The 13,894-nt window shown below is 31.5% G+C and overlaps 2 protein-coding genes across 3 annotated transcripts; one reads left to right on the forward strand and one right to left on the reverse strand.

Moving 5' to 3' along the window:
- The first annotated feature begins 894 nt into the window (after window positions 1–894).
- Window positions 895–3,324, forward strand: LOC113850480 (protein FAR1-RELATED SEQUENCE 5-like). The gene is made up of 4 exons (XM_027481045.1): window positions 895–1,809; window positions 2,047–2,268; window positions 2,629–2,982; window positions 3,280–3,324. Exons 1-4 carry the CDS (start codon window positions 895–897, stop codon window positions 3,322–3,324), a joined length of 1,536 nt encoding a protein of 511 aa, XP_027336846.1.
- Window positions 3,325–7,585: 4,261 nt separating this feature from the next.
- On the reverse strand, window positions 7,586–11,450 carry LOC113852974 (probable Histone-lysine N-methyltransferase ATXR5). 2 transcript variants are annotated; one of them, XM_027483400.1, is made up of 6 exons: window positions 10,997–11,339; window positions 10,813–10,896; window positions 8,630–8,859; window positions 8,393–8,493; window positions 8,091–8,303; window positions 7,586–7,822 (listed from the first exon to the last, which is right to left on the reverse strand). In XM_027483400.1, the coding sequence occupies exons 1-6, from the start codon at window positions 11,337–11,339 to the stop codon at window positions 7,663–7,665; spliced, it is 1,131 nt and encodes a 376-aa protein (XP_027339201.1). In that variant the 3' UTR covers window positions 7,586–7,662. The 2 variants fall into 2 exon arrangements, with proteins under 2 accessions (XP_027339201.1, XP_027339202.1); XM_027483401.1 differs by having other exon boundaries at window positions 7,663–7,822; window positions 8,630–8,851; window positions 10,808–10,896; window positions 10,997–11,450.
- Window positions 11,451–13,894: the final 2,444 nt, after the last annotated feature.

Raw genomic sequence — 13,894 nt, forward strand, 5'->3', positions numbered from 1 at the left:
GTGGATTTCAGGTATGACAACCAAATCGCTTAAGCGATTTTAACAGCGTACAAAATGAACATGGTGGGTACCCAAATGACAGTGAGGAAGAAATAATCAAAACATCTAGTTTGTTATCACATTACAAAATAAAAAATACATGTTTCAGAGTAGTTTGCATGTATCATATACAAGACTGACAATGGAACTTTCATTTAAAAAACAAATTGCATTCATTTTACAGGTTAAGAAGAAAGTACCTAATTTTAAACAGTTTGGAATGAAATCTACTGGGTTTAGGGTTTTGAGGTGGGAGAAGGAAGGAGAAATTTCAGAACACAGAACACAGGTATTGTGAAATGAGAAGTCTTGAAGATTCAAGGCTACTTTGAACTGTGAAGAAGTTAACCGTCACAAATTTCGCTTAAGCTAAGTTTTTTCGCTTAAGCGAGTATATGCTTAAGCGAAAAATACTGTTAACAAATTGTCGCTTAAGCGACTAAGTTAAGTGGAATTTTGCTTAAGCGAAAAATGTTCGCTTAAGCGGATGAATTTTCTAAGTGGCGCCAAAAGCTCACTGCATTGACGTATACTGGAAGTAATAAAGGCTTGCTTCATTCTTCCCTTCTATGTAGTGTGTACTTATTTTCTCGTGTGTGCATTTGATATAATTTGACACTTTTTATATCTACATCATTCACTTAAGAAAGGACCAGTATGATAATTCTGCTACTATGATTATACTAGGGAAGGTCCTGCCAACCGACGTCAACAACAACCAAGGGCTAATCTGACAACGTAAACGATAGTGTAAAGAAGCACATTTATTTGACATTGTGTTTTTCATTTACCTTATTCATTTTGAGGATTCAATGGTTATGATGTTTCTTCTTGAATTTTTGTTCTAAAAAGGAAATGGAATGCATGGATGTTGCATGGAAGCCACGTGTTGGGTTACAGTTTGACACTCTTGAAGCAGCATGGAAATATTGGTGTGAATATGGAAGGATAACAGGATTTGGTGTGAGGAAACAATACTGGAATAGGCGAAAGGTTGATGGTGTTATTTCATCTTGTCGGTATGTTTGTTGTAAAGAGGGACATCGAAAAGATGATAAAAGAACAGTGATGAAGCCCAGGGCAGAAACTAGGACTGATTGTCTTGTAAGAATAACATTATTTTTAGGAAGCAACAACAAATATGTTGTACATGAGTTTGTTGAAGAGCATAATCACCCATTACAAGTTCCAGAAACAACACACATGCTTGCTTCACATCGTAACATAACTGAAGTCCAAGCTCATCAAATCGATTTGGCCGAGTCCTCAGGATTGCAACAAAAATCCTCATTTCAGCTAATGAGCACACTTGCAGGACATCGAACTAATGTTGGCTATACTCCTCTGGATGCAAAAAATTATTTGAAGGCTAAGAGACAAAGGGGAATGTTATATGGAGAAGTTGGTTGCTTAATGGAATGCTTTCAGCGACAGTTAATTGAGAACCCATCATTTTTTCATGCATACCAAATGGATGCTGAGGAACAAATCACAAATGTTTTTTGGGCAGATGCGAAGATGGTAATTGATTACAGGTGTTTTGGTGAAGTCATATCATTAGACACTACATATTGCACCAACCAAACTAATAGACCTCTAACCTTGTTTTCAGGTTTTAATCATTATCAAGGTGTTGTTATCTTTAGGGCAGCCCTGTTGTATGATGAAACAGCAGAATCCTTTAAGTGGTTATTTGAGACATTCTTGGAAGCACACAATCAAAAACAACCTCAAACAATTTTTACAGACCAAGATCAAGCTATGGCCAAGGCAATTGTCCAAATAATGCCTTATACACATCATGCTTTATGCACATGGCATTTAATGCAAAATGGCATAAAACACCTTGGCAATTTGATGAAAGGAGAAAGTTATTTTTTAAGAGATTTGAAAAAATGCATGTATGACTTTGATACTTCAATTGAGTTTGAAGATGCATAGAGAAGTCTCATAACAGAATATAATGTTGAAGAAAATTCATGGATTACTTCACTTTATTCCATAAAGGAGAAATGGGCATCATGTTATCTCAAGGATGTGTTCACCCTTGGAATGCGAAGTACTCAATTAAGTGAAAGTCTAAACTCTGATTTTAAGGCATGTATGAAACCTGGTGTTGGTATCAAACAATTCTTTGCTCACTTTGAACGAGTTGTCGAAGACAAGCGTTACAATGAGCTGAAACATGAGTACGACTTTCGCTATAAGCTACCCATGTTGCGGTATGAGGTTTCACCAATCTTAATACAAATGGCCAAGGTTTACACACATACAATATTTAACTTATTCCAAGACCAGTTTGCTCAATTCTTAGCTTGTAGCATCTCACAAAGGATTGCAACTCCTCCTTTGGTTGAATATGTGATTACTAAAGTCCATCAACAAAGATCATGGACAGTTACGTTTGAACCTTCCTCAAGCACTATATATTGCTCTTGTAAGAAGTTTGAAACATTTGGCATACTTTGTTGTCATGCATTGAAAGTGTTTGAAGCCAGTGATGTGAAAGTTATCCCTAATAAATACATACTTAAGAGATGAACAACACATGGTCGTAGTGGGATTATTCATAATGTCAAAGGAACATAGGTAGAAGGAGATCCTAAACTTAGTACCATACGTCGATACCGTCACCTAGCAGGTAAAATGATTAGGTTGGCCTGTGACGTTTCTACTTCAGAAGAATATTGTCAGCTAGTTGATGACAATATTAACAACTTAATTAGCAAAATCACAAAGCTTCGACTACAAACAAATAGTCTTACGGATAAATATAAGGATGATGCACAAATGTCGGCCAATAATAATGGTACACAACCTAGGGGATTCAAGCTCCGACCAAGCACTAAGAGGAAAGGGAATAAACGTTTCAAAAGTTGGGTTGAGCTACAAGCAAATAGAAAGAAGAGCATAACTCCAATTTTAGATCAATCAACATCTCAGGTTCTTTTATATAATGATTTTGAATACCAAATATATACCAAATATATACAATTCAGTTAACTTCCATATTATAACCATATAATATAATAATATGGATGTTAATATGTTATAGGAATATCAACCAATGGTTTGTCATCCACTTGAAGTACATTGTTCGGCACCTCCAACTTATAATCCCCCTCACACATTACTTACTCAATTAAGTTTCACAGATTTGTTGAGAGTAATAATTTTCAACTTAACTTTACATTGTCTATTCTTTGATGTTGGTTCCTAATATATCTTCTTATCTTGTAGGGACCACTTCATGATATCAATGATTCTGGCCTGGATGATATTTGATTCTGTTGTTCTGGCCTGGATGACTCTGCTTCTTTTGTTTTTGAATTGCCTATGTAGTAATGAATCCTTTTTGTGTATATTTCATTATGAACAATTATGGACCATTAATGGAATAGACTCTTTATCCATATTGTTTTTTTGCCACATATTTATTTAATGTAGTAACTATTTCTGGATGAGTGAATTTGATTTTGATAAGCAATTTTGTAAAATTTTGACATGCTGTTACTTTCTGCATAATTTTTCCAATTTCTGCATAATTCGCTTAAGTCCTCAAATTCGCTTAAGCTATTTTAATTTCGCTCCAACCTCACAAGTTTGGCTTAAGCTATGCATCCATTCGCTTAAGCGAACCCAAATTAGCTTAAGCGATTTATGGTTCTGTGAATCAGTGCTCTCTGTCCCAAATTCGCTTGCATCCGCTTAAGCCAATAACGTATTCGCTTAAGCGAATATACAATAGCTTAAGCGAGTACCTTCCCTGCAATACATGGCTCTCTGTTCCAAATTCGCTTAATATGAGACAAGGCTCGCTTGAGCGAAACGAAGCGATTCCATATTCGCTTAAGCGGTGATTTATCGCTTAAGCGAATAATCTCCAACTCTCGCTTGGCCTCGCTTTGAAGCCAGGATTCCATAAATGCGTCGCTTAAGCTAAAAACTTTGGCTTAAGCGAAAATTCACTTAAATTCGCTTAAGCCATTGGAAATTCGCTTAAGCGAATTTGGACATGACGCTCATGTTTGCGCCAGAACATGAGAGGATCCGGATCCATATTTTATAAGAACTTGAATTATTAGCACATTAATCTATCAACGTTATGTTTTATTATAATTTTTTCATCATTTTAGTTATCCAAGCAAATTAATTTAGTTAAATTTTAATTTTTAAATTAATTTATCATCAAGTTAATTTTTATTGTTTCAATTTTTTTTAAAAAAAGAAAATGTATGTGATAATAATTTAAATATTTAAAAATTAATTTAGGGCAAGATTTTTTTAGTAAAAAAAAAAAAAAACAAACTACAAAATATGTAAATTATTTAAAAATTATAAACTTATAAACTGTATCTAAAGGATCACGTGGAAGATAAAAAAAGATATTCATACAATAGGTAACAAATTAGTTAGATTTTCAAGTATTAAGTTGTGATTACAAATAATATGACATATATAGACTTTGATGTGTTGTGAAATATAAGGGGTGAACCGATCTAATATTCAAATGTTATGAAAAAATAACTCATTAATTCTGAAGTTTATATTTGAAATGTTAAAAAAATCAACTAAATTAGCAATTGATCAAGTGTAATTCAACAAGTAAGAATTGTATCAAGATTTGTATATCACCCTAAGCTTTAATTTATTTTGAAGAGCTAATTTAATAATTTTTTTACTATTATTTTTATGTATTTTATACTTTATAAGTTATAACATATATCTTAATTGAAAATATTGTCCAGAATGCTCACTGAAATTATAAATAAATCTTTAAGAGTACCAATATCTTAACATGAAGGATATTCAGAGTAAAATAAACACAAATGAAATAAAACATGATCTAGAAACTTTTAATTTTTAAATAAACATATAACAAACTAAAAATATTAACTTCGTTGTTACATAAATAATTTAGATATTTACATTAGTTAATAATTTTTTATGAAATATGAATTAATCAATCTAATCATTAGTTTGAATATAACAATCTAAAAATATTAACTTCGTTGTTACATAAACAATTTAGATATTTACATTAGTTAATAATTTTTTATGAAATATGAATTAATCAATCTAATCATTAGTTTGAAGGATCTTATAAATAGATTAATTTTATAAAATTTTATATAAAAATAAAATGAAAAGAAATTTAAATATTTATATCAATTAATAACTTTGTGTAGTTCTAACTCTGGAAAACAATCCGTAGTGTGCTGGTTGAAGACTTTTACACCAACTCAACCCTCAAAGTTGAACAAACACGCTATTTTTGGATATGTTAAAACTCAAACATTCACAACTGAACCCAACTGACGCCACTAACAGCAAGAGGAGGAACTGGAAACAAGCTTCGACATATTCTAATGGATCGAAAGATACTAAGTTCTGTTATATATTTTGTTTAGAAAATGATAAATGCAGTGGAACTAAAATGTGTTTTTTTTTTTTTCCCATTCCATCTAATACTCTTTTTTTTCCCTCTAAATATCTAAATAATGAAATAGTAACTTTATTGTGTTCAATTTCACCACATTCTATTTTATCCTATCTCATTTCATTAGATATCTAAACACCCAAACTTAGCCTTAAGGAGATAGAACCTTCGCACTTCTGCAATAAAATTTCCAGGGGATTTTTGACCTAACTCTGTTTTTCTTCTTTTGCGGACTAGATGCCTTGGACCGAAATCCTTGATTAGATTGCTAACACCAAAAATGGGAGACCTCCCACAAAACTAATGACATATTGAATGATATATCTGGGTAAACATTGATTTTATTCACATTCATTCTTAAATATTTTAGAAATTTAAGAATCTATATGAAAAGGATTTTGTGAAAATTTTCCAAAATCTATTAAAGCAGTTCTCATATACGGTTAGATACATTAGGGTTTTTTTTATTCAGGATCACAAGTAGCTTCCACAAAAAATAATTCTGATCAAGTTAAGAACAGTATAACGTGATTAAATTAGCTCTCATAATGTTTTTTTTTTCCTCACAAAATTCGAACTTTGGGATTGCTTACTTTCCGTGGAATTTTGGGTTGGCCTTTATCCAAATGATTAGGAAGTTGATTTTATTTCATAATGTGAAGACGTGTGCATAAGTTCTTCGACTTTTTATGTGATATAAAGAGTACAAAACGATGCATGTTACTGATAGTTGCACCAACAGCATTAAGAGTGAGCTATTTGAAAGTTGAAACCAGATGACATGTACTCCCAACGCCTTTGTTGGCGAAGTCTAAGACAATAACCTAAATTGTTTGCCCATGTTACCAGGTTTTGCCTATGTCTTGAGTAAATTAACTCCCACAAACTCAAAAATAATAGAGACATAATACAATATTTGTTCCGAAAGAAAAATAGTGCGACCATACACAATTTAGACAACCTTATATATAATTAACCAAATATTGCAGCAACCTATGAATCTACTGGTAAAGGGAGATCTAAAACAAAGGAAACCTAGAACAGAATATAATAAAATATTCATATTTAAAATCAAGCAAAAGGCCCTCCAGCTTTAGCGGGAGAGCCGGAGAGTTATTACATCTCTCCACTTATTGACCCAAGAAAATCTCTCCATACAAAATAAACCATACGCAGTAATGACCAAACAAGGGATAAACATATATCCTATCTCAAAAAAGTATGTAGTCCTCAACGAATAGTTTTAAAATGCCCCATTAATAATTCTTATAAACATCGAAGTCCTAAATCCAAAATTAAAGATTTTCGTAAACTAAGAATTGTTATTCTATTCTCTCTAGCTCAAGTATAAACAATTCGTCTAGTACAAAACACACATGTTGAACTACAAGTCAATGTGGCATCCTCAATCAATGTAAGACATGGTATAGAGTTCATACGAATCACAAAATTATAATTCACTAAATGGATATGTATACAGTAAAAAAAAATGGATATGTATACGCCCCATAAAATCTAATAGAACAAATACTTTAACCTCCGTATATCAATTACTGTATTTCCAGCATTAAATTCATTTAAAATCAGGATATCTGCAAGAGAATACACATTTCCATTTGAAAAGGTGATCACGCATATACAATTTTAACAAAAGAACATGTCTAGGCCGTCTTTCGGATGCACTAAAGATGTATTTTTTAAATGGAGAGAGATCTCTAAAAATGCGTTTTCAAGTATCTCCATACCCCTGATTTCTCAAGGCTTAGGGGCATACAAAACAGGATTAACCAATATTTCATTCAAAACCAGTATTTAAAGGAACTAATAAATGATAAAGAAAAGAAAATAAAACTTGAATGCAATATCTTCAAAGTAAAATCTAACAATCTTTTAAATTCTTTAAAACTGTGTTGAAAAAAACTGAATATCTCATCTGATCTTTTGAGATTTAACCTAAATGAAGAAAGTTTTCCTAGGGTACTCTATTCATTTTTAAGCCACATAATTGGGTCAGCTCTATGGCATAAATTACAATGAATTGCCCATGGCAACAATTCAGGAAAAAATTTGTTGAGTCTGCAAGAACAATGAGTTAAAATTTTCAAGAAAATAAATGCTTTCCCAAGGATCTAAATTTGCGTCCCTGTTCTTTAAGATTCTTAGGAAGTATTTATGACTTTCACTCAGACAAAATGATGAGTCGGGTATTCATGCTCATAACCATTATAATCATAATAAAGCCTCTCCCCCTTAGAAATATCACGAGTAGCAACCAAAAAGACCCTGCATTCACCATTAACACTGTATCTCACACATTTACAGTTCTGCTTCTTCCTACCTTCCCTGCATACAAATTGGATGTGCTTTAAATGCAAGAAACCTCAAAATTAGCAATTTATTGCATGCGTTAAAAAGGTAAAGTTTGATCCTAAAAAGTTGAGTTCTTTAAAGAGCATGCCAAAGCCAAACCACTTATTAATAAGACTAAAAGAAGTATGTCCACATGAAAGGAGGAATCTTACGTGAAAAGTTCCTTTTAATTTTTTCCTCTATTCTCGTGTTCTATTCTCTTTATTCAAGTCTTGCCATGAGATAAATGAAACAGACTTACTGTGTATGATTGTTGATACCACTGATAAATCGAGCAATGTTTCCACGTTTATCAGCACAGATAACAAGACCTTCACAAGGATCTGAAGCAAGAAGAAGGGTCATCATACTGTCACAATCATCACGTTCCCGGTTCTTAATGTAATCCACATCGCCAGTGTATTCAGCAATAATCGTCATATCCTTAATTGGGCCATCAGCCTCCACGGTATAGCTACATCACAATATCAAGAGAAGTCCACTAAGTATTAAGGTACCATAAGTTGATTTCCCACTTCATGGCGATGAGTTCAAGATGAGTACCCTTCATGTGAATCATAAACAACCATAAAGGGTGCGCATTCGCCTCTTTTAGACATAGCTCTGCAGTGTTCTACGGTCTCCATATCTTCCTTGGATAGAACCTAAGATGAAACAATATAAAACATTCTATCAAACTAGAACACAGTGATGGAGATGTGCAAACTAATAAATTAACCTGTTTGTCACATGTCCACTTCTAGGGGTAAAAAATCTATAAGAAAATTAATTAGTTGAAACCTGCATGCCACCATTTTCTAGTGTGGATTGATTAGCGGATCTAGGAGCCATTCCAGGCAAGTATGTGAGGTGATCACTGAATTCCATACGTAGTGCTGTTAAAGCAGAAGCAAGGGAACGCATCTGATTCAATCTCCGGGCAGAATCTTTTGTAGGAACAAAGGGTAACAACCTCCTCTTTTTCTTTTGTAAAACCAGAGATCCTGAACGTTTCCGGCGTTTCTTTGCATCTACAAGTCCAAAACAGATAAATAAAGGAAAATATCTTTCAATCAGATATAATATGTTGATAATTATATAGACATTCCACAAAGTTGAGGCATAAGTATACTTTAGAGTACCCTTAAAAATTACCTGAATATTAAAAGCATGATTTCAATACAAGATCATAAAATTTTAAGAAAATATAAACTATCTTTTTTGCCTCCTTTACCAATAAAAACATATCTAAAGATTCACGGTACATCCTGCGTGCAATAGAAACAAACAAGAACATAGGCCTTTTTGCCCAGTCTAGGAAACAAAAGCATACAGGAATATACTTCAACAAAAACCTGAGGGAACAAATATGCAAAGGGATTACTAATATGCATTATTTATTGTGTTGCCTCCATTACTTATAATGAAGAGTTCACGCAAATGTAGTGTATCAAACTTTTTCTAAAGTAAGCCAGAATTCTTTCTAGTTTCCATGAAAAGTTCCCATAGTAACTCCATGTATTGTCAAATCATAGATTGCTTTTTTCAAATCAATCTAATGTCACATATAAATCATGGCTCCAGCATCGATTTCAATTTTTCTTGTTCCTTCAACTAAAGCACTTAGTATTTGAGTTGTTAAGAATTGTTTACAGCCTTTTGATGTATCTATTCCAAGCATTGGTACTTTCACTTCTGAGTTACAAATGAAGATAATATGATTCAAAAGAATCATATTATGGCATTCATTTAGAAAACAGCAATTTAATACTCTTAAATTTGACCTACTGCAGTTAATGTCCTTTATATAAATATTAGTAGGTTCACATAACTTTTGAATTAAATGAGGTATCAGTGCATTCTCATACAAAGCCAAGGGAATTCAGGGTTATTAATGAAAGAAACAAAAAATAGGTCAAGGACACTTCTCTACAAGCATGATCTAGGCTGGCCAAGTGGATGTGAATAGCCACCTAGCCATCATCCCCATAGAATTTGCGAAGACAATTTTAGATGAACAATATTATCATTTTACTGTTTAAGAACCTCAAGAAAAAAAAGAAAGACTCCTAGAACGAATGCTAAACAGTTAGACAATTTATTTGCTTTTTTTGCCGTATTACGAGAGATACTGAATGAGATCAACTGCTCCAAAATCTGCAAGCTTGGAAAATATGACCTAGCAGCTGACTCACCAATCATTTTCAAATTGACATGCAACAGAAATTAAAAGATGAATACTTTCATCTAATACCATATTTCTTCGAGTCAAACTTAAATGTCATCATGAAAAAGAGAGGCATGTATAAGGAATAAAATAAAAAACTTCAGTAGCTATCTGTTCACTCAACTCAACCACAATCTATGCAGGTAGCTTTAATTATTCTACTTATATAGGCACAGTAAATCCAACATAATTGTCCATTTGGTAATATCTATCAATAACCAACACAATCTATAGCAAATCAAGCTTAAAATTTGCATAGCTCTGCAACAGAAACGTCTGTACTCCCATATCCTGCATAAGTTCGAAAGAAACACTCCACAACCATGGAACTGCATTCCAAAAGGCTCGAGAACATTAAGCCCTCATCCAAACATGCATGCTGCATTCGCAAGAGGTTAGTACAAATTCGAAAAGACCGTTACATGAACTCATTCATGTCTCTAATAAACTCGAAAGACACAAGCTATACAACACATATAATTCATGAGCCAGGCTCTGATGTAGAATTATTTTTCGCATTTAATTTGGTGCGGCAATTGTATATCAAGCCTGAAACCAAATTCAACCCACATTACCTTCACAAAGCCAAAAATCGATTAAAAACTCGACTCACAAGAACAAGCCAAATAGCCAGACTGAATGTGAGTTCTCAAAATTATTATTAAAATGATTCAAATAAACAAAAAGAAAAGAGACAGAGTGAGAATAAAAGGTGTCGTTGATAACGAACAAACATGTCTGAATTTCATCACATTACCCTGAGAAGAAGAACCTTTGTCTGTAACATCATCAGAACACTTCTGAATCCCGAAGAAATTAATTATCTTCTTCTGAGAGAAACCTGAAACGCGCAGAAACAATGCCACATTCATCATCGCTCACGAGAAAAACATGTGAACGGAAAGAAACACGTTTCGAGAACGAAGAAGAGAATCCCTTACTCCGCACTCTCCTCTCTCCAGAACACTTGGGACAAAGCCACGATCCAATCGGAACCCTCACGACGATTGGCCTCACGCATTTCATATGAAAGCCTTTGTCGCATTTATCGCACAGCAGCAGCTCTTCCGGCAGCTCGCCGGAGCCACATTGCTCGCAGGTCAGGTCGCTGTAATTATCGCGCTCCACCACCGCGTACGGCGCCTTCGCCATTATCTCCGTCATCGACTTGTACTTCTTCGCGGGAGGTGCGTCCGGCGGACGGCGCGGGTGGCGCGGCGCCTGCGTGCGCCGGCTGAAGCCGATGTGCCGCTGAGCCGACGGGGATGAGGTGGCAGGAGCCATGCGGATTGGAAAATTCGAGAAGATGTGAGGGTAGAATTGGAATTTTGGAAGAAACGTTTTTCCGAGCTCTCGCTATAGAGGCAGACGAGAATGGTGTGAACTGTGGAGACGAAGGTGAAAAAAAAATGGAAAAAGAAAAAACGGGTTTGTTTGTTTGTTTTTTTCTTTTCTTTTCTTTTTTTCTTTTTCTTTTATACTTCTCTCTCTCGCGGGAGAGTGTTGCACATCCTGGTGGAAGAAGGTTAATGCTACGACCCATGACGTGGAGAGTTATGATTGGTTGTACTATCGTGCACCAGGTTTGCGCACTAACTCTTATGCGTGAACAATGCGCACTGTTCCGTGTTTTCTCACCGAGTCGTAGCCGTTTCTGCGCTTGATGAGACGAAAATGGCCTCGTTGATTGGTCAACCTTCTGACGTTCTGTTCATTTCAATTTTTTCAAATTTTTGACTAAAAGAAAAAATTACTATTTCCTTTAATTTTTTATAATTTTTAATATAATATTTTAGTAATATTTAATACTCTTTATATTTTTTTTATCATAATTACTGATTTTTAAAAATTTTAAATAATTAACATTAATACGATAGTAAAATTTATTGTTAAATAGAAATAAATCTAAAATATCATAATTATTTTTCTTATTAATTAACCTTAATATTTTGTCTCAAATTGTGTAATTTACTTAAAATGTTTTTATAAATAGAAGTAGAGTTTAGTGAATGGTTTTAAATCTAAAACTTTTTAATATTTTTTATTTTAAATTTATTAACTATTGCGCACAAAGCAATAATTAAAATATAACAGAATTTGAAAACGTCGTACGATGATAGCATTGGAAATTGTTAATTTATTGTGTTCATATTAATTATCCTGTTTTTTTAAAACATTTCAGTGAATAAACATACATGTTAAAAAAGTTAATAATATTTTTTCTAATTAAAAATGTAAATATTTAATATTACAAATTCATAAAAAGTATTTACTGCATGCTTTTTATAATAATATATTTAATATTTAATATGATGTACTTTATATTTAAACACATTAAAAATTATTAAAAATTTATCTTAGCCACTGTGCACGTTGCTTTGTTTTTTACTATTTAAGATATAATTTAATGACCGAACTGTATGCATGTAATAACTAATTTATTGATTGCAAAATCTAATGTGACATTTATTAAAAAAAATTAATGTGATGTCGTGCTCTTCGGATTCCCCGATTTAATAAATGTTGATCCTTTTAGTTTATTGTTCGAAATTTTAAACAATTAATAATTATGAGCTGTTTTCCAAGTAAAAATAAAAAAATGTTTTGAGTTTGCGGTATCTTTCCACTCAATACATTGGAGATAAGTTTTTCTTATATAAGTTTATAGTGTGTTTGGAAAAAATAAACTAATTTTAAATTTATTTAATTAAATTAAACTTATTTGAAAAATGAGTTTTACTTTAATATGCAACAATTTTTTAAGTTATTCAGATATTTTGATGAAACTAATAAATAAATTAGTTGAAACACTAAATTTAAAAGTTAAAAATTAAAGAATACTCTATCTGGTTTTATTTATAAAAAATAAAAAAAATTATATCACTAGAATTAAAGAAAATAATTAATTTACTTATATTTTTTATAAATATAAATTTTATTTTAAAATTACTTATAATATTAAATGATATAGTTGATCTACTCGTTGTCTTATTAAACATATATTTAACAATAAAATAATAATATAAAAGAAATTCAATAATTAATTTATTTTAAATATGTTATATATTTTTTATAATAAGGAGATCAAGAAAATATTTAAATTTATTTCTTATAAAAAATATTAGAAAGAAATAAATATAAGTTGACAAGTTGGATATTTGAATTTAAAAAGTATACAATAAAATTAGTCTTTTAAACTAGTTAATTAGTATAAAATATATAAAAGCGGAAGAATCTTTTAATATTAGTGTAAGTCTAAAAACTCTTACAATTAATTTGAACTTTTAATTTAATCTACATTTAACGGATTATAATTTATTACTTTACTCATCTTTAGATATAAATGAAAGACTTAGATTAAGTGTAAGAGTTTTTAGACTTATACTAATATGAGAAAATTTTATCCGTATATAAAAAATTAAACTTAATTATACTAACAAAAATTAATTATATTTATTTTTAAATAATTAACTCTTCTAAAATTATAATTTATTTTAAATATTTCATCATCTTAAAAAGTATATGATAATTTTTAATTTTATTTTTAAATAAAATAAAATTATATAAATGAACTTATATTGTATTTTAATTACTTTAATTTACAAAGAAAATAAATTTATAATTTTGTTGATTTTTTGTCAAGAGCATACTTTTAATTTTCTTTTTCTCTGTTTTATAAATTTTTTTATCATTGAACAAAATATTATATTAATTTAATCAATAAAATTACATTTGATGGAAAATTATAAGGTTTATTTTAAAATTGATTTTACATAACAAATTTTAAAAACTATTTACATTTTTTGTAATTTTGAAATTTTATCAAATAACATTGAACA

This window comes from Abrus precatorius, unplaced genomic scaffold, assembly GCF_003935025.1.
Source record: "Abrus precatorius isolate BTA unplaced genomic scaffold, Abrus_2018 Scaffold10, whole genome shotgun sequence".
Taxonomy (NCBI): Eukaryota; Viridiplantae; Streptophyta; class Magnoliopsida; order Fabales; family Fabaceae; genus Abrus; species Abrus precatorius.

What these genes read in the sequence shown, in the direction of transcription:
- LOC113852974 (XM_027483400.1), bottom strand. Translation starts at nt 11,339, where the DNA reads ATGGCTCCTGCCACCTCATCCCCGTCGGCTCAGCGGCACATCGGCTTC. An exon ending in TGGAGAGAGGAGAGTGCGGA is followed by an intron (nt 10,897 to 10,996) that starts GTAAGGGATTCT and finishes TGCGCGTTTCAG; the next exon opens with GTTTCTCTCAGAAGAAGATA. An exon ending in CAAAGGTTCTTCTTCTCAGG is followed by an intron (nt 8,860 to 10,812) that starts GTAATGTGATGA and finishes TTGGACTTGTAG; the next exon opens with ATGCAAAGAAACGCCGGAAA.
- LOC113850480 (XM_027481045.1), top strand. Translation starts at nt 895, where the DNA reads ATGGAATGCATGGATGTTGCATGGAAGCCACGTGTTGGGTTACAGTTT. An exon ending in AAGATCAAGCTATGGCCAAG is followed by an intron (nt 1,810 to 2,046) that starts GCAATTGTCCAA and finishes TATTCCATAAAG; the next exon opens with GAGAAATGGGCATCATGTTA. An exon ending in TAGATCAATCAACATCTCAG is followed by an intron (nt 2,983 to 3,279) that starts GTTCTTTTATAT and finishes CTTATCTTGTAG; the next exon opens with GGACCACTTCATGATATCAA.